General features: G+C 41.8%; 1 protein-coding gene across 3 annotated transcripts in view; it reads right to left on the bottom strand.

Moving 5' to 3' along the window:
* MYO18B (myosin XVIIIB) overlaps positions 1-21,635 on the bottom strand; it is a 1,573,426-nt gene that overhangs the window by 1,458,246 nt on the left and 93,545 nt on the right. For 2 of the 3 annotated variants that reach the window (XM_085634172.1, XM_085634173.1), the window contains exon 2: positions 5,617-5,747. The exons of the other annotated variant lie outside the window; for it this stretch is intronic. In XM_085634172.1, coding sequence (XP_085490298.1) covers positions 5,617-5,653 — 37 coding nt within the window. In that variant the 5' untranslated portion in view covers positions 5,654-5,747. The remainder of the gene's footprint in view (positions 1-5,616; positions 5,748-21,635) is intronic. 3 annotated transcript variants of the gene reach the window in all.

The raw sequence follows: 21,635 nt of genomic DNA, 5'->3' as shown, positions 1-21,635 counted from the left end.
CCAACACACACTTGGGCACTGGAGTGCACGAGTTACCTCACCCACGGAAGCCGGGTGCATAGGTGTCTTTTGGTGTCGGGTCGCGATGCTGTTTTCAATGGAGACCAATGAAGACTTGCTGCTTGAGACGACTGAAGAGGTGTCCGCTGGAATCCGAAGGTGGATTGAAGATGGAGAGGACCTGAAAATTGAGGGGACAGTGTTCAAAGTCACTTTCCAGTGACCGGTGGCCAGCAGGATGGATGACCACTGATGTTGCGTCGTTTCAGGTCATCGATGGTGATTTGTCTCTTCGCTCACGGGGTCCAGGAGGGATCAAAGATGACCAGCAACTGGATTCGGAGTGTCCCACAACGTCTGCAGCTGATGACGGTGTCGGCAACCGGATTGGAGCCAACAAGCCTTGGCAACTGCAAGTCTTGTATGAACTGAAGATTGACAATGATGCAGACCAGCAAGGTCTGATGGACTTACCCAGCGAGGTTAAGTGAGGGCAGGCCTGGAGCAACCAGGAGAGCCCTTAAAGTTGATGAGAAAGTCTTCAGGTGAGTCACTAGCCAACAGGCAAGTAACTGCAAAGACGCCTTTGCAGGAAAAGTTCCACAGGAGTCCACGGTCATTCGGGATGGGGTAGGCCGCTGATTTTCGTTACCAGACCTGCTAGGGACTTGGACTTCAGATGGTCCAAAGCACAAGTTCGTAGAACGTTGTTTAGGGTTTGCACTTGAAATCAGTGCACGGTTCCCTGGTATTGCTGTTCCTCGTCACTCGTGGGTTCAGATGCCACAGCTTTGCTGGGGACTCAAAATGGCCGTCGAGAGGTCAGGAAATCCACTTCAGGGGACGCAGGGACTTCGGACTCCGGCAGGAGCGGTGAAGTTTGCAACCGTCGATTAAAGTTACTGGTGCCTGCCAAGCAGGGGAGTCACTCCTTGACTCCAAGGGAGATTCTTCAGTCTTCCTGAGATAGTGGAACGTAGAAGGGCCAGGATTCTTCTTTGTAGAGCGTCGTCCAGGGTAATCTGAATTGCGTTGGCAATGCTTGGTATCTTATAGTGAAGATAGGGGAGGGACTAGCTCTATGACCACTCCTCTAGGAGGGTCAGGGTAGTGGGTGATTACACCCACTTCCCTTTGTCCAGTTTCGCGCCAGAGCAGGAGCAGGTAGCCCCTGAACCGGTTTGAGCTGGCATATGCACAGAGGAGCCTACTGCTCCCCCAGTGCAGGACTTCAAAGCACTCTGAGAGTGCACCCACCCAGCTCCAATACACTAAATCCTGTCTGGGAGGTGGTGACACCTCCCTGTAACAGGATACCTTTTGTTGGGCTTCCTCCACTGCGAGTTTCGGTCAGCAGCAGGAAGGCAGCCCAGTGTCTGTGCTGGTGGCATCCATTTTGTGATGCCAGGGCTCTAGGAGATTTCTACCGTTTAGTACAGTGGGTACATGTCATCCCCTCTAGAAGGGTGGGATCATACTCCCACACCAGTTACTGGTGTGAGGGTATGATTCCAAGTTGTTTGACATGTTTTGATGCAGTCATTCCAAAGTTAGCATTTACCGCGAGGTTATAATGCACTTAAGAGTATATGGTTTAACCGCATCCACAAACAGCAGCAGAGAATAGACTCTGCCAGCTGCAGAGGGGTCCTGCTCATGCAGAAGCATCCCCTCACATAGTAAACCAAGCACCCTGCCCTCAGGATTGTTAGGGCCTGCAATAGGGGTGGCTGATAGGTTTATATGTGTGTGTATGGTGAGATATAGGAACCTATACCTCAGTGAGGAGTGCTAACACTACCTCACACAGGCTGCAGTAGCAGGCCTGTGGGATTGAGAATGCTTCCCAGGGGTGGAATAATACATGCTGCAGCCCCTGGTAGGCCTGTGAAGTACCAATGCCCTAGGTACCTAAGGTACCATATACTAGGGGCTCATGAGGTACCACAGTATCCAATCACTAGTGCACCTAATATGCACACCAATCATTTAAGGGAGTAAGCAGATAGGCTGGGGTCCTGGATAGCAGGACCCCAGCCAGACTACTCAAAAACCATTCAAACACCAGGAAAAAAGTGGGGGCAACCATATAGTCAGATTCCACCTTCCTACACTTACGCTGGCCACAGTATTATTTTAGAGACACACTCAGCACCGGCCATTTCTGGGAACCCTCTCTCGAATGCATTTATCTTCATCCCACTCACTTACTCCGTAGAATGAAGTCAACGTTTCCAACTCCTTTTCCCTTTTCAGTAATGCAATTATTATGCCACTTTCTTCAAGCGATTAATAGTACTCCCCTTAGAAATGTCCTTTCACGCATTCAGCACATGTCCCATCATGAGACTGCTCCTATAGTTCTCATCTTCATTTTTTGGTGAACTTTTGAGCCAATCGAAGAGCCCTCAACACCTTGGATGCATACACCTGCTCTGTTCATGTTGTCCCAGAGCACTCACATACCTGTAAAGTTAGTTCTAACTAACACTTTTGTTTTGTTTTGTTGCTGCGATTATTATCCGTTGCTTAATGGCTGTGATTTCGGTGGTAGCACCCATCTGTCTTAATGAATATGTATATATTTCTGTGTGAATCGAGCCCTTCTGGAGCTGACTGGCCTGCTTTATTTTCTGGCACTCATTAAAGAGCACTTTGTGAAGTTTCTCTGCATCACCCCAGCTCGAGCTTCAAGCTAGTCGTTGATAGTTCCAATAGGGAGAGAGGGGCTCATGTACAGAATTTAAAAGGTCTACAATTTCAGGAATACGTCCCCTAATCAGATGGCATTAATGGAATACTTGTGCTCGCCCTGTGATTTCCCTTCTCTCCTCTCCATTTACACGGTAGGGATGATGCTAGATAAGAGGAAATATTGTAATCGCAACTTGTGTTCTTTGTACCAAAGAGGTCAACTGCTCATTACCATTGACAATGAAATTGAGGGGGGAAATACATAGGAGAGGACACGTGTGTGCCTGCCATGCAAGGCAGGTCAGCATAGCGTAATAGGGGTCTTCATAAAGTAACAGCTTGTGTGATGGATTCACCGAGCCAAATACATCAAGGGCAAAGTTGTGCTGGGGATGAGGGCTTTAAATCTCTTTGCAAAATAGCTGACATCCCAGCCATGCGAGCATTAATGTGCTACACGGGAAACAAGCCCTGATAGATGTAATCTGTTAAGCATATGCAGGGAATCACTTCTGCCAAAATAGCTGGCTAATTCCAGCATGGAGCGATGCACGATGATGCTCCTGTGCACTGAGGAGGGATGGCTTCACGACTCATTTGCAATGATTATTGGCCATGGACCTTCTCTGCAGAATGGCAGTAGATCTCAGGAATGAGCAACTAAGCACCGCTTGTATTTTCCATCTTAAAAGGAAATATTATCCGGCTGTTTATCAATCCATATTTTTTGCTCTGTTGAGACTACGAAACATACTTTATATGACCCATCGCAGCTTGTCATCATACTGTCAAACAATATTTCCTTCATTTTGTGGTCTTTGAAATTTCAAAAATAAGAATACTTCTCCAGAAGAAGACAAACTATACATTTGAACAGGTGTCTAGCTGTTCTGATCAACGTTGTCTTCATCAGTTCTCTGTCAGTTATCAAAAGTACTCAGCAATGATGATCACAGGTCTGCAGGGTTCTCTATCTGTGAGTGCCTCTGTAGCTTTGTATAGTAGCATTTGTTTACATTTTTGATAATCATTTGATATTATTATTAGAGGATGCCTCGCCTATTTATAATGGTCATAGAGCACGCTCAGCAAATTAAATGGTTATTATGTGATGCGGAAACGAATACCACAAATGCCGCGCTACATATTTCATGGTCCTGACCACGAAGCCCAACATTCAGAATGGAGAACATAATGAGGTTTAATACACAATATTGCTGCCGTAGCCTTCCATCCAATGCATCTTTACCTTTAGGAGACAAACAACAATTCAATTCACTTCCACAGATCAAATCCAACGCTGAGCAATGAATAAGCATAAAAACCTGAGAGCACCAAGCAGTAAACCACAAGCCTTAATATAATGAATGTTTTCAGGAAGATGATTCGTGATTCCTCATAGAAGAATTAGAGCACTTCCCACACAAAGCCCTATTCTATATCCCAAGTGCAGGGTCGGTGTATTTTTGAGGACAGAGGTCTCAGCTATGAGTAGATCTTGACTTGTCAGCTCGCGCAGTAGAAACAATTCAGGCAAATTTTCAGATAAGTCAACAGTTGCCCGATAAGTCTCTTCTACAATGCATTGACTGTAATTCGTCCGATGCGTCTTACGGAGTTTATTCTGAAACCCTATTTGTTCTGTTGCTGACCTACTCAAAAGTGCAGAAATTCCACTGAGGATGTAGATTTTTATGTAGTCACGAGTTGTACTGAGTGGCTGTTGCCATGGTAGTGTAAGGGGAATCGTTTTGGTAAATGAGGTGAACAGCCACAGAAGGTTGGAATGGTTTTCCAAGTTTTCTTCCTAATTTACAGATAGATGTATGACTTTTAAGTGATGCACGGAGATTCATTCGTGACTTCCAATGGTGTTTACAGAAAGATAATCTTCTCGCCACTCTGTAGGCGTTGGGTTACAGCAAACAGGTATGTGCAATTGAAGGTACAAAAACAGGTATTTCCGTAATGCACATCATGGAGTGTTGTCAAGCAGCCGGAGTTGCATACATCATCGCTATGCATGGGCACAAATATATATATGGGCAGGCTGAGTACTAAAGTTGCCCCAACCACGCCTGCCGGGAATTTTGATCTTTGATCCAAATGCATAAACTTGGAGTAAGACAAATATGTTTGCAGTACCAGAAATGTGGCAAATAAGGCTTTTTAAAGTTTATAACGCATTTTATGAACACTTGGCTCCCTATACTATGTAATGTAACTTTCCATGAATGAGAAGCTCTCTTGTGCTGGTGGAAGATGTGTCGACATATACGGATTTCTTGTGATGCTTTTTGGGTACCAGAATGCCCCAAATCTTATTTTTTCTCAATTATGATTTAATCATTTATTGCTATCCGTATAGTTTCTATGTAAATTTTTGTTTCCAATCGTGTATATAAAATGGGTTATTTATTGTGATTGCTATAAAACTATCTAGTGCACTATGGGCCATTTCCATTCATGCTTGTCTATGGCTCACTTAGATACCTTTGTTAAACCATTTGTGGAAGGAAGTGGTAAATCCCTTGTGTTGCATCCCTATGAATCAGACTTCTTATCCCTAAACGTTTATGACACAGATTTGAATACCAGTTATTGAACAGGCAAAAGATGAGCAGAGACATGATACATATTTTTCGATTATATCTGGTAGATACCTGCCTGTACATAGGGCTCTCTTGCCTTCATTGAATTCACATATAAAGCCTATCATTTACATTTACCAGAGATTCACATTTCAGAACAATACTTTGAAAAAGCAACGAGTAGTGTACCGTGCAGGTGTCTTATAATTGCGCTGACGTTAGTTAAGTAGCATGTACTGATAGGAACCACACTTGAGCCCTCGGATCTGTGGACACCACAACCACGTCATCATGCAAGAACAAAACCTGCTAAGAGGAGTGCCACTTTCCTTCTGCTCCCAGAGAGCGAGACGCGAGGAGATGGCCATGCTGCGACAGTGCCGGGGGGATTATGGTGCCTTGAGGATGCTATGGGTTGTGACGTCTTAGCAGAGCATGTGAAACATCGGACTACACACGGGGCTAGACACACAAAGAGGGAGGGAAGGAAAAAACATGAAAATAGAAGAGTTAATCTCAAGTTAGTTTAGTGTACCCTTGCACAAACCACTAACACGCTCAGCACACGAGAACTCAGCAGAGTTAACATACTTTGCCATTAAATGCAGACTGGTCTCAAAAATGACTATAGAGGCCACTTTCTTCAACACATAGTACAATGCATCAGGGGTTCACACAGTGCTATCAACCATAGTCTTGACTGCACAATCAACTGAGGTGTCAGGGATCTGGGACTGCTTGAGATGTTGGTGATATTAAAACCTCTGCTGAATGGGATATTTTCTAAGACTGCATAACTTGGTTAAAGATAATCTTGTAATAGGACTACCAAATGTAATCAATCAATTGTTGTGAAGTGGCAGGATGTGAATCTTCTGGAGCACAAAATGTTTTTCTCCTAATTATTGCTCGATGCGCTCATCGGCGTCACTTTACATCACTTCGCGATTCAAGAGCACCTGTGTAAAAAGTTTGTGAATCTGAGACTTGTAGTACTCAACATTCTGCATGTGACAATGAGGGGAAAAGAAAGAAAAAGAGTTAGAAAGATGTTGCCTTTGACAGTCGTCTCCTTTTATTCTATATCGGGAGAAATCCTTTTGTTTGAATAACAAGTTTGTTTTTGACTAATTAGCCCTGGTGTCGAAGCGTCATCAGCTTGCTAGGGCTAGGGCACACGAGGCTGAAAGGAGAGAGCTCAGCAGGCAGGTGTCATGGACACATTCACACTGGTGTCCTCTGGCTAGATGGCATCTGTATGGTACAAGAAGCTGATGAAAGAATCTGTGTATGCCCCTTCCTTGTAATGACAACCCTAGAAAAGATGTTTCAGTTATAGGTCTGTGTTGATTAGTCCAACCATTGCCTGCTTAGCTTTAACATAACACAAACCACTACACATACTTTAAAACGAGTACTAGTGGTATGAGATGGCTACAGGTTGATTGCTTTGTAAATGTCAGCAGAACTTGCATATGGCATTTTGGGATTATAATATAGTACAATTGATGTATATTTTATGGTTATGCTGTATGATTCTCCACCACATTTCCGCTACTTACCATCAACTTTCAATAGTGAAAAAGTAAACCGTAGGACACATGGGTTACCTGATCTCTGTGAATTTCGTGCTTCTAGGTAAATCTTGTTCTGGAACACTCTTGCACAACTATTTACGTATACAACATAATGCAGACTTCCCCGAAGCATCTTTGAATTGGAAACATCTTGTTAGCACAAGCTGCGTTGGAAACAATGCGCCCTAGAGACATGGAAGGCCCAAGTGGACTTTAGAGGATTCTGGTAAGGTCAGTTGTATTATGTAGACCTTTGTGAAGCAAAGTTTATATTCAAGACGCATCGGAAGCATAATGTAATTCGGACACGAGGTTCTTGGAAGGTAATCTACTGGGAAGATATCTGGAAAGGGCAGGTTTTACTTTGGACACATCTGTGAAGCATTGTGAGAAGACCAGCATTGTTCCCAGTTGCATACTCTCGTGTCCATGCAAAACGCAAAGCTACGTTTGAAGTCACCGTTTTTTCTTTTGCACCATGAGGCGCATTTTCCTATGCTGCAGCATTATCATTGTCTAATATTAGCGGGGCGATGGTTAGGTGAGACACAAACTGAACCCACATCAGGTGAGACACCCCCCAATCAACTCTACTTCAAGCTGAATCCCTTTTGGGCTTTAGAATATGATTTCTACATCACAGTAATATGTGCTCTGGTCATACACCTATATTTAGAGCTTAAAGAATGAGAAGCCATATCCAGCCAGTACTTGAGCCCAGATGAATTGTCTCATTAAAGGCCGTGCTCCTCGGTGCCTCTTCACTACCAGAAAAGGCTGCTTGCTGCTTGGTGCACTGCAAATCTCTGTTTCTCTCTTCAGGGAAGGCATTAATCATCTTCTAAAATAACTAGCTTACCCTGCCCATCCAATGCTCAAGGGCACTATGCATTGCCAGGCTATGGCACAGGGTTCACTTTAGCTTCAGAGATCATTATGCTCACTGTTTCAGACTCTGTCCCAACCCTCCTGGCTTTTCAAAGAGCCCACTGTGTACTGCAATATGCCCTACACAGTTCTAGCTGTATCTGTCATTTCCTCAGCCCTACTGGTACGCAAGGTCTCCATCATTCACCACAAAATGTCCACAAGCATATCTTCTCGGACTGTACCTATGCCCTACGGATATATCAAAGATATGTTCCCTTGTAGAAATGTGTCTTTTCCTAACAGACTACTGTGTTCTTTGGATCTGCTCTCGACATTCCACTTGGAAGATAATCCATGAAGTACTGAAACATCTTAATTTCCTTACAGGTAGCATCTGTGTCTGCCCCTCGTGGCTTTATGGAATCCTTATCACGTCTTGAATTCTAGAATTCAACATCTAGAGACTTACATGCAGCTGTGCCTCCCTAGGGTGGTTATTTAATGCTTTGAATGGCTACCCAAGATGTGGGATGCTTGGCATTCAGCGCTGTCTTATTCCTTTAGCCTAATCATCCTTCTTACCTTTTTCTGCTATAGTCATTTATTAACCATAATACAAAGAAAGCCTTCTGTAAAGCGATACTTGCACCATGGAAGGCCAATATGATGTCCACCTCTTCTGCCCCAAAGGCCCTATAAATCCAGACCCCTGCTATCCCATGTGGTTTAGGGGGTTTGTTTATATTCCCTAGGAAACCACAGATCAAGGCAAAAGGCACTTCTTCTTGCTGCAGAATAAAAAGGAAAGCACACACACCTACTAATTAATGTCTTGGGTTAGCAAAAGAAAACGATCTAAGACCTCAATGGATGCAGCTAAAAGACTATTTGTCCAGTCAATAGTCCCAGAATCTCAGCCATTACTGACATTCACATTGTAGGATTCCCGGTATATCAGACGACTGAGTGTGAATCTCACTTCAGTGAAGTTCACTGTAAAATAAAATGGTATCATTTGAGACTGACCATCACTTATGTGAGAGACGTTTCCTCCTGTACTGATTGTCACTAACCCTGGTGGCCCTCTACATATCTGGGGGACTAGGTGCAGCTCAGGTGGAGGCCGCTCTCCAGTTCTCAACTGAAGTGCAGTTGGAAGGCAGATGGCCCTTTTTAATCCAGGTGGAGAGGTCATCTGTCAGTGCATGCCATGTCACTCCTCCTTTAATCTCACTCTTCCCATCTTGACATATGTCTCTCTGGAGACAGTGAGGTTGGCTTACTGTACTTTCACCTGTCACAAGATGGTAATTGGTGGAGTCAAAGGAACTGAGACATCATAGGTGATAGATGAGACGTAGACCAGGGTAATGACAGGCTGATGATAGGATGAGAAGACTGGAGGCTGGGCATCTCTGTGATATGACACCACACAACCTTCTTGCACGAGCCTCACCTTAAGGTGCTTAACCGTGCTGCGCATTGACTTGCTTCCTTGCTGGCATGCTACATGATGTTTGTTATGAAGTTACATTTTCTTTAGCACTCTCAAGCTGGCGCTTGAAATAATCTTTTGATTTTATTTTACCAATAAATCATATGTATCAATTTATATACAGGTCAACTGAGCTTAGAAATACCTCATAATAAAACAGCTGTATTTTCCTACAATTACAGGGTTGTAATCAGTATTGATTGGCTCTGTGTTAATATTCTTGTGCCTACAAGTACAACATGTTTCTTTGAGGAATCCTGGGTTTCCTGTAGTAACTTGGCATAATCATCAGGCTTCCTTAAAGAAAAGTATGTTGTATGGAACAGCACCTAACCAACTTTAATAGTAGGAAATAATTAATAAACACATTTAAAAATAACATTTTAGAAGACATGAATTCAATGTTATCATATGCATGATTTAAAGCGATTAAGAGTTATTCATTGTTTAAGAAAAAACAAAGGGCACCCATATAAGCCAATCGGAAACACAAAAGCAAGTGTTATGCTATGGGGTGCCGCCGACCATGATTTAAGCACTGTATGTAGTCAACCGTGATGGAGCGAGGCTTGAGTACAGTTGATCTTTGCACTTAGAAACGTTTCCAAAGTTTAAAAGCCTTCACTGGGTCAAGGATGGATGGTGTAGCCAAGGTGAGCTCCACAAGGTCGAAATCTTATTTTCTGTGCCCAGGGGAGCCTCAGGCTGCTCACGCAAAGCCTCCACAGTGACTGTCAAGGACACGTTTTTCAAGTAGGAAGGACTATCACTTTGTCCTGGTCCTCAAATGGTTAAATCACTTATAAGTTCCAATTGTACCCAAAGTTGAATAGGGTATTGCTTTATGCTCTAATTATTCCAACGTCTATCAGAAACACTCTATACGGCAGATTCAGGACATGGATGTCTGTGGGATTAGGACGTCACCACAACCAGGTCAAACATCCAATTCCGACTAATTCTGCGTACTTTCTACCTTTTAAACTTAGAAACATTTCAGAGTTTGAAAGCCTCTACTGGGTGAAGAGAAGGGAAGACAGAGGAAAGCTACATGCAATCCACAGCTGGACTTCCTAGCTAGGGACACTGGCTTTGACTACAGGTTAATACCTGGCAGATATTAACGATGTTTCTAAAAACCCTTCTTGTATTCTTTTTATTAAAACGTACGTTCATCAAAGAAATGGATTTTCACTTTTAAGTAAAAACACCTTTAAAAGTGAATTTCTAAGGAGTTCCCAGCCCAAACTGCACGATTGTCCTTTTATCACTGGACAGGCTTTTCAATATAAAGCTGTAGACCTATACAGTAACCAAACAATGTACGTGCATGTTACCTTTTCACCTGAAACGTTTAGCTTTAAAATTTGACTATTATGCCATTTGTGCAAACATCTTCAAGGTACATCTAAAATGAACTTGCTGAATGCCAGATTTCATGTTTTAAATGTTAAAATGAGTTGGTATTTATTTTTTAGCACCAGGGATTTGTTGTACAATATTATTCGGTTTCCTGCCAGTCGGTTTGCTTCGTTGTTAGCCCCACATGTGCGTGGTGCAAAGTTCTTCTTAGTTCCACACTGGCTGTTTGACTTTTTTTTTACCACATGTGAAGTCTCTGTGCAATACCACCAGTGACTTACATCAAAGTCAAATATGCCAACTATTGTTTCCCATTCAGTCACCATCTTTTGGTGGATAAAAGCAATGCAGTTCAGTGTGCTTTTTTTGCCCCAAAACAGAGAAATGTCTGCAGCATAGGTCCAGAAAATGAAACGTTTTGGAGAGAACAAGTAATAAGGGATTACTTGTGTCTTCCTAGCCAAACTGTATAGGCCCTGAAGGAACAAATAACCGACGTTTGTTTCCTTCATTAGCTTTTTCACACACCAACACGCGCAGCAGCTTGCTTTGCGGCAGCTTGCTTCGCGGCAGCTTGCTTTTCTACTTTTTAAAGTTGCGCATTCACAAACGCTTTAAAGTTACCGCATTCAGAACAAAGTTCAACCTCACATTCTTCATACTCGCCCTTTGATTATAAAATATAGGACAATCTATTCCCATGAAGAGTTTAGTGTCATCTCCATGCCAATACCAATCAGGATTATCGAACAGGCTGACAGTGTTCCAGGAAGTGTTTCTTGTTTTTCTTCGATGCCTAGAACGATTCCAAGCTCCATTCTTTGTGAAGTGGTTACATGGGTCCCTCCCTCGGCAGACATTTTGAAACATAGCAATGGTTTGGTTCACTAGTGGTGAACAAATAATGAGGGCTATAATATTCGGCTACAATGTTTCCTGCAGAAATCAATACATTGGACTTCAAGGGAATAATGCTAGCGTTACTGTGGCAACGACGGATTGCCTCAGCAAGCAAAGCATAATACACATGTGCGGTCCTGTTACACACGGCAAGTTGATCAGAGCAGGAGCAAGAGGAATTATATGGACAACGTTTTATAAATGGGCTTCATGAGTCCTTCAGTGAGCTCAGTGTTACTGCTTCCCACGTGATGTTACACTGAAGTGAAATAACAATAAATGTGAAAAGTACAAGACAAAGACACAGTCTGTGTTTGGCTGTTATGAGAAGTTCAGTAGCAACATGGGGGCAGATTTACGTTCCCTGGCGCATCCCTGTAAATCAACTACACACAAACCCCTATAGGAGAAATAATCAACCTATCCCACAGAGAACAGAAAGTCTACTAAAACATTCTTTTTTTGTATTTTATTATAAAAATATATAGAATTGGATGTCAATTTTTTCTTTTTATATAGCTCATTTCATTTTTCATTCAAGAACATAGTCAAACTAGGGAAGACGAAGCGATACAATTGTCAAAGGGACTACGCATAACATAAAAAACTCAAAACAATCATTATTATATACACATAAGTAGACAATTCAGTGCAGTTATACAAAACAGAAAATACAATTTACCAAAAGTTTGGGAAAACATAAAAATGACACAAAATGCTATACAGAACAGAAGATACAATTTACAAAAGACTTAGGAAAACATAAAAATGACACAGAATGCGCCGACGCGCGTTTCGGAGTCTTCCTTCCTCAGGGCGCTGATGTCATATCCAATCGGTGACAACTCAATATCGTTTGATATGTTAGGCTATGTCAAGATAGGCAGGCATTAAATTGATTAAAGTTTTCTTTTATATCTCGTCAGTATCATCTGTGGGAATAGTGATGACTAAATTACTTTATCACATAATATGAAAACAAACACAATAGACACGATTTAAAAATGGGCTGAAATGGAGAGAGGAGTATGCGAAAAGCCATCACCAGGGTATACTCAAGATCGAAAAAACCAAGGCAAGTAGTGTCTTAGGGCAGAAATCCATGAGTGAGAGGAAGAAAAAAGTACCAATAAAAGTGCTCCCATGAGTAGATATAGAAAATTTTAAATATTACACACTTGTAGATTCCAAAAGGTGACTTCAGAATAAATGTAATCCCAAAGCATTCAGGATCAGTCACAAAATGGTATCAACAGCAGGGAGTCAGGGATCATCCGGAAGTCGTGACACATTCAAGTACCAACTGGTGTGTCAACAGTGCCATTTATTTAGGTCAATGATCGGGTTTCACAGAACCAAATTCGGAGAGCAAAGAAAAAAGCTGCAGGGGAAAAGGTCCAAAGTCAGTAACTATCCAGATTAAGGACCGGAGGGGCTCATTAAGCTGATAAGGAAGGAAAGGCAGAGAGAAGGGAAAAAGGACTTACTAGCTTAGAATATATTGACTTGAAAGAGATTACTTCTCTCGCTCCCTTAAGTGGCCAGCGTTCGAGGGTAAAATCTACAACAGAAGTAGAGAGAATTCGAATGAAGTCTGATAGCGTCTAGAAGGGGGCTGGTTCTCAAATATAAACCCCAAAAAGCCAGGAGGGCACAATGTAGGCGTCCCCCAAGTAGTTTACAAACTCGTAGCTAAGCTGCTCTAGAAATACCCTAAGGCTCATGTATATGAGGCATGAACAGTATTAGGGAGTGTCGTTCAAAAAGGAGCCTCTACGTAGTATAAAGAAATCGTTTACGAATCACTAAAGGTTTGAAAATTAAACCCACAAAATCTATATACCTTCTGAGCACTACAATTTAAGCAGAAACGGCGCGATGCTAAAAGCACTTACTTCTTTTGGTTAAATCTGCTCGCGTAAACCGGAATCTCCCGTAGCAGACGACGAGGCTCGCTGCCTCCGAATGTAAACGCATCTCTACTACGCTCCATTTAAATAGACATAAGTTAATTACACATCGAAGGGAAACGCGTCTCACCTGGAGGTGGGAGGAGACGTCAGAAACGTAGGCGCCATTTTGAAATGGGCAGATCCGAGTAAAAATAAAGGAAGGAGTTAGAAGCTCTAATTCCGAGCCAAGCTAGTGACGCGATCGTGAAATAATCATCGCCATCTTATAGCGGTTAAGTTTGATGGGGCAGCAGGGAGTCACACTAGACAAATAAGTAGAGAAGGATAACCATCTTGGGAAAGAAAGAATAATGAATTTAAAAAAAAAATAATAAGGCAATGGAAAAGGTGCAGATGAGATCCGTACAATTCGGGACCTCAATAACTCATAAATATCTAAGTCAAAAATATAAAGGAAATAAAACAAGATAACGGGAAGAAAATAAGCGTAAACCAGGCCAGGGAAGTAGTCAAAATGGGAGAGGGATACTAAGCTTCAGAGAATCGCATTTTCCCAGGGGAGGGATTCGTTAAGTCCATCATCATAAGTCCTGAGAGTGAAAATCCAGAACACTTCTCTTTTCTTTCTAAGTGCATCTTTGTTACCGTCCTTGGGAGTGTGCACGCGTTCCAGGATCAACCATTCCATGTCTTTACTCGAATGTTGTTTCTCTAGCCAGTGTTTAACTAGGGGAGCTCCCACACGTTTATTATTGATAGATGATTTATGTTCGCTGAATCGAACGCGCATCTCTCTACCGGTCTCTCCCACGTAGCCTTTGCCACAGGGGCATAAGATCAAATAGATAAGATTGGAAGTCTTGCAATTCGTGATTTCTTTGAAAGAAAAAGTCTTTTTCCCCCATTCTAGAGTGGGGGTGGTTTTCACATAGTCACACGCATGGCAGCCGCCACATTTGTGTGTACCAAAAACAGGTGAGTTACCGAAAATTGAGCGCTGGACCATAGGGTTTTTCACTGGTAGTGTCGATTTAACCAGTACATTTTTCAGGTTTCTGTTTCTGCGGAAAGCAAAAATGGGTTTGGGCAGTTTCTTAGAGGGACCCGAATTCAAAATGTGCCATGAGGAGTTGATCGCTTGGCGAAGTTTATTATTGAAGTTGGAGTGTTTGGTAACACATACCAGCTTCTCCTGAGTGTCTGTGATCTTAGGTGTTAATAGGGCATCTCTATTATAATATTTGGCCCTTTTGTAGGATTCCTTAATTATTCTGTTCGGGTACCCTCTATTTCTCAATTTTATTTTCAGGGTCTGAGCATGATCTTCGAAAGACTGTATACAGGTACAGTTTCTGCGTAAACGCAGAAACTGGCTGAAGGGTATGCTGTCTTTTTGACTGCGTGGGTGGAAGCTGTGATATTGAAGTAATGTGTTGCGGGCCGTAGGCTTTGTGTATAGTGATACTTCAATATGTCCTTCAATGGCCTCAATCCAGATATCTAAAAACTCAATTCTATCTTTACTAGTTTTGGAGGTGAATTTCAGATGTGGATCACACAGATTGATCCAAAGGATAAATTCAGACAGTTGTTCCTCGTTCCCTTTCCAAATAAAAAAGATATCGTCGATGTATCTGTAGTAATGGGTAATGTTCTCTGAAAAAGGTGCTATTTCATTATAAATAAATCTGTTCTCAAATACTCCCATATACAGGTTGGCCACATTTGGGGCACAGGCTGCTCCCATACTGATACCCAAAGTTTGTTTATATATGGTTCTGTCAAATTCGAAGTAATTTTCATGCAGGACAACGGCTAGACACTCTAAGATAAACAGATTGTCAATGTTGTTCGTATTCTCAATCAACATGCTTCTGACGGCTTCTAGGGCCCCAGTCAGAGGTATGTTAGAATATAACGCCTCAATGTCCATAGAGACCAATATATCCATAGCAGGATTAAAGTCAATACCCTCAATTTTAGTAATTAGGTGTCCCGTATCTCTCACATAGGCTGGCAGATTGCTAACTAATGGGGTCAGGAACACATCAACAAATTTCGAAAGCGGTTCGGTAAGTGACCCGATGGTAGAGACTATGGGTCTAAAAGGGGGCCTCTCTACGTTCTTATGTATCTTAGGGAGGCCATATAGTACCGGAATTTGAAAGTGTTCTATGTTGAGGTATTCAAATTCTTGGGTACAGATACTGCTCTTATCTAGCGCTCTTTTAGTAATATCAAAAATATTACTCTTGATTCTCTGGTCAGGGTAATGCGTCACCTTGGTGTAGTTTTCCGGAACATTAAGCATGTTGTAAATATCCGTTTTGTATTGGTCACAGTCCATAATAACGATCCCCCCACCTTTATCACTTGGTTTGATCGTTAAGTCTTTGTTGTCTGTAAGCGATTTCATGGCTTTATATTCGTCATAGGATAAATTGTAATGAGGTTTAGGTACATATTGCATCATTTTCTTGATTTTAGTAGTGACAACTCTTTCAAAAATCCCTACCTCTGGCCCGACCTCATCGAGATTCGGAGTAAATATGGACTTAGGTTTAAGTCCAGATTTATTTTCTATCTCTCTAGATTCTCGATTTTCAAAGAATCTGTTGAGGCGGACTTTACGGAAGAAAGAATAGAGATCTTGATATAGCTCGAAATGGTTCAGACCCGTACTAGGTATAAATGAGAGGCCTCTAACCAAAAGATCCTCAGTATAGGTATCCAAAGGGGTTTTAGACAAATTAAAAATGGGGATAGGTTCCGCATGGAGGGGGGTATCTATTCTCTCCAATATTGATTCCGTCTTGTTTGGAGGAATTGGGGGGGATTGTTGTCTGTTTGCTGGTAACGTCCCCTTTCCTGTGATCTGTATCTCCCTCTCGTGCTCCCCCGTCGGTTGCCTAAAAAACGGGTGTTTCTTCTTTGTCCCTCAAAGGCACCTCTCCTGTTACTATAGTTATCGAATGAGCTCTGTCCTCCCTCTCCCTCAGACTCTGTATCAGAGAAGGTAAGGATCTTCTTACTTGACCAATATTGGTGATCTGACTGGTTGGTATAATCTCTGGGACCATTGTAATATTGGGCTCCTAAATAAGGATATACTCTTTCTTCAGAGTAGTATCTTATATCCTTACGGAGTTTCTCTGTTTTTTTCTTTATAAGATAATCACTAAAGGAGCTAAGCTCAGTATCGATGTCCTCAAGTTTCCTTTTAGCTTCATCTATAGGATTATTTTTCTTCATAGTCTCCTCTAGTTCTGTGATTTCTTTCATCAGCGTTTCTACCACTTCTTTGGCCGTCTCAATTATCAGGATCATAAGATCTCTAGAACATTTGTTGGCTATGAGTGACCAACGTTCTAGAAACTTCCTAATTTCGATAAAAAGGCCCGGTATGTTCCTAATTCTCAGGCCGTTGGGGATCACTCCTGCTTTCAAATACTCTATCATGAATTCCGCATGGGACTCCGTCCGTCTCGCTTTCTTTTTAAGGTTTAATAATTTGAACCACTCTTCATTCTCTCCCTTAGAAGTAAAAGCTGAACGGCCGGGAACAGAACTTTCACCAATTAGTCTAGCAAAATCCTCATCAGAGAATCCAAAAGTCTTAATTTTATCCATAGTGTCAGAAGAAGGGGGGGAAAAAGTACGGTGGGAAAAATGCAGGTAAGTGAGAAACCAGCCAGGTAATAAAATACAGTATAAATCAGAAAGTAATAGTAAAGGGAGTAAATTCAGAAATTAAGAAAGGAGAAATAAAGACAGAATTAGAGAAGGGGGCATAAGCCAAGATAAGAACTCTCCAAAAGAAAACAGCACCATAAATTAATTACTAAACAGCAATTAAACCCTCACAGCAAAGTGCCGGGAAATAGACAATATATACTAAAGAGGGTCCCTGTACTCAAAAAAGTATAGCGGGGCAGAGTCCCAGGGTAAATACAATTCAAGCAACTACACACAAACCCCTATAGGAGAAATAATCAACCTATCCCACAGAGAACAGAAAGTCTACTAAAACATTCTTTTTTTGTATTTTATTATAAAAATATATAGAATTGGATGTCAATTTTTTCTTTTTATATAGCTCATTTCATTTTTCATTCAAGAACATAGTCAAACTAGGGAAGACGAAGCGATACAATTGTCAAAGGGACTACGCATAACATAAAAAACTCAAAACAATCATTATTATATACACATAAGTAGACAATTCAGTGCAGTTATACAAAACAGAAAATACAATTTACCAAAAGTTTGGGAAAACATAAAAATGACACAAAATGCTATACAGAACAGAAGATACAATTTACAAAAGACTTAGGAAAACATAAAAATGACACAGAATGCGCCGACGCGCGTTTCGGAGTCTTCCTTCCTCAGGGCGCTGATGTCATATCCAATCGGTGACAACTCAATATCGTTTGATATGTTAGGCTATGTCAAGATAGGCAGGCATTAAATTGATTAAAGTTTTCTTTTATATCTCGTCAGTATCATCTGTGGGAATAGTGATGACTAAATTACTTTATCACATAATATGAAAACAAACACAATAGACACGATTTAAAAATGGGCTGAAATGGAGAGAGGAGTATGCGAAAAGCCATCACCAGGGTATACTCAAGATCGAAAAAACCAAGGCAAGTAGTGTCTTAGGGCAGAAATCCATGAGTGAGAGGAAGAAAAAAGTACCAATAAAAGTGCTCCCATGAGTAGATATAGAAAATTTTAAATATTACACACTTGTAGATTCCAAAAGGTGACTTCAGAATAAATGTAATCCCAAAGCATTCAGGATCAGTCACAAAATGGTATCAACAGCAGGGAGTCAGGGATCATCCGGAAGTCGTGACACATTCAAGTACCAACTGGTGTGTCAACAGTGCCATTTATTTAGGTCAATGATCGGGTTTCACAGAACCAAATTCGGAGAGCAAAGAAAAAAGCTGCAGGGGAAAAGGTCCAAAGTCAGTAACTATCCAGATTAAGGACCGGAGGGGCTCATTAAGCTGATAAGGAAGGAAAGGCAGAGAGAAGGGAAAAAGGACTTACTAGCTTAGAATATATTGACTTGAAAGAGATTACTTCTCTCGCTCCCTTAAGTGGCCAGCGTTCGAGGGTAAAATCTACAACAGAAGTAGAGAGAATTCGAATGAAGTCTGATAGCGTCTAGAAGGGGGCTGGTTCTCAAATATAAACCCCAAAAAGCCAGGAGGGCACAATGTAGGCGTCCCCCAAGTAGTTTACAAACTCGTAGCTAAGCTGCTCTAGAAATACCCTAAGGCTCATGTATATGAGGCATGAACAGTATTAGGGAGTGTCGTTCAAAAAGGAGCCTCTACGTAGTATAAAGAAATCGTTTACGAATCACTAAAGGTTTGAAAATTAAACCCACAAAATCTATATACCTTCTGAGCACTACAATTTAAGCAGAAACGGCGCGATGCTAAAAGCACTTACTTCTTTTGGTTAAATCTGCAGCTTTTTTCTTTGCTCTCCGAATTTGGTTCTGTGAAACCCGATCATTGACCTAAATAAATGGCACTGTTGACACACCAGTTGGTACTTGAATGTGTCACGACTTCCGGATGATCCCTGACTCCCTGCTGTTGATACCATTTTGTGACTGATCCTGAATGCTTTGGGATTACATTTATTCTGAAGTCACCTTTTGGAATCTACAAGTGTGTAATATTTAAAATTTTCTATATCTACTCATGGGAGCACTTTTATTGGTACTTTTTTCTTCCTCTCACTCATGGATTTCTGCCCTAAGACACTACTTGCCTTGGTTTTTTCGATCTTGAGTATACCCTGGTGATGGCTTTTCGCATACTCCTCTCTCCATTTCAGCCCATTTTTAAATCGTGTCTATTGTGTTTGTTTTCATATTATGTGATAAAGTAATTTAGTCATCACTATTCCCACAGATGATACTGACGAGATATAAAAGAAAACTTTAATCAATTTAATGCCTGCCTATCTTGACATAGCCTAACATATCAAACGATATTGAGTTGTCACCGATTGGATATGACATCAGCGCCCTGAGGAAGGAAGACTCCGAAACGCGCGTCGGCGCATTCTGTGTCATTTTTATGTTTTCCTAAGTCTTTTGTAAATTGTATCTTCTGTTCTGTATAGCATTTTGTGTCATTTTTATGTTTTCCCAAACTTTTGGTAAATTGTATTTTCTGTTTTGTATAACTGCACTGAATTGTCTACTTATGTGTATATAATAATGATTGTTTTGAGTTTTTTATGTTATGCGTAGTCCCTTTGACAATTGTATCGCTTCGTCTTCCCTAGTTTGACTATGTTCTTGAATGAAAAATGAAATGAGCTATATAAAAAGAAAAAATTGACATCCAATTCTATATATTTTTATAATAAAATACAAAAAAAGAATGTTTTAGTAGACTTTCTGTTCTCTGTGGGATAGGTTGATTATTTCTCCTATAGGGGTTTGTGTGTAGTTGCTTGAATTGTATTTACCCTGGGACTCTGCCCCGCTATACTTTTTTGAGTACAGGGACCCTCTTTAGTATATATTGTGCATCCCTGTAAATCAGCAGAGATGCGCCAGGGAAGATGCGTCACGCAAGTTTGCCCTTGCGCCACTGCAGATGCGCCGCATTTACAATGCGGTGCATCGTGGCGCAAGGACAAGCAGATGCGTGACGCATCTGCCTGAGTAAGGTTGGCGCAGTGCTGAAGTTGTGTCGCAAGCGCGACGCAAATTCAGCACTGTTCCAACCTGCCCGATCCCTAACACGGTGCGTCACGCCTTACGCCTGCTTGAAGCCGGCGTAAGGATATGACGCACCAGCGTCGGAAAAGTGACTGCGTGAAATCTCGTAGATTTCACTGCGTCACTTTTCCGAGGCTTTTTCCGACGTAACGCCCACCCTGCATACATTAAACCTGACGCAGGTTTAATGTGGCGCAGGGCTTTACAACGTGACGCATCTCCCTAGATGCGTCATGTTGTAAATATGCCGCAGCATGGCGCTAGCTTTGCGCCGCCGCTGCGTCACAAAAGTGACGCAACGCCGGCGCAAAAGTGGTGCACAGGGCTTGTAAATCTGCCCCATGGAGTCCAAGTTCCATATTAATATGGGTAAGTGGATATCCCATTCTCACTCCAAACCAACATCCCAAGCAAATACACTGTTGATCTCAATGTTGTATGCAGCTCTATGCACTCTCCGCACTTCCCTTAGTCCCTAAACGGTAGACTGAATGTCTCCGATTGGCCCTATGGTGGAGCAAAGGCTCAGCGTTGTGATCCTTTCAGCAGTCACCTGGTGTGTGATGTCACTTCCACTACCGCTAGCATTTTGGGGAATCTAAGGCGATATTTAGCAAATACAGTATATGTGATGCAGATACAAGACACAGTAACTATAGTTGTTAAATTGAGTATCTGTTATCACCAGTTAGATAGAGTTGTCAAGTGGCCTTTTCCTTATAGTACAGAGTGCTGCTTGAGCTCAAAGGCTGGAACAAATGTGCATCGAAGCTGCATCGAAGTCGCTAGCTTGCGTAACATTATAGAAATGCTTTGTACTGTATCAAAAGGCACGATCGGAAAATAGAGTCTGTCTGCCAACACACCCACTTGAATGCTGGGCTTTAAAGCGTCACAGACTAGAGATCAAATGTACTCTCTACGTGGTGTACATGGTGTGCAGTCAGGAACTTAAATATAGGTATCAGTGCCATCCTATCTGCCGCCTGTTGAGATGCAAATTAAACCATGGGTTTTTTAAATCCTGCAGACATTACTGTGGGTTTAGAATATGCAACTATAAAATACTGCTTACAACAGAAGACCCTTATTAAGAGTGGTCCAGTGCACCCCATGTTACTGGCATTGTTGATACCGGGTTCCAATATTACCAGAGAATCATGAGTAGATGCCAATTTCCACAATAGTCTTAAAATCATATTGCATTTAACAATGTCCTCAGGTATGACTCTGAGATTTTTCTTCCTGTCTCCATGTAGTGTTGTGAGACTATTGCACTAGGACTCTTGCGGTTCTCGGCAGACTCAACAAATAATTACATAACTTGCTTTGAGGTGTTAAGTTATGGTTATTAACGGTTAAGATATAATCAGAGAGGGGTGGCGTGGCCGAGTAGCCGAAGGGAATGGCCGCAAGCTAACGCAATCCAGAGCTCTTACCATCAATGCTGTAATTAATCCTGACAGAATT

This window comes from Triturus cristatus, chromosome 11, assembly GCF_964204655.1.
Source record: "Triturus cristatus chromosome 11, aTriCri1.1, whole genome shotgun sequence".
NCBI classification, from domain to species: domain Eukaryota; kingdom Metazoa; phylum Chordata; class Amphibia; order Caudata; family Salamandridae; genus Triturus; species Triturus cristatus.
The sequence above is the reverse complement of the archived record's forward strand: the minus strand, read 5'-3'. Positions and strand labels throughout refer to the sequence as shown.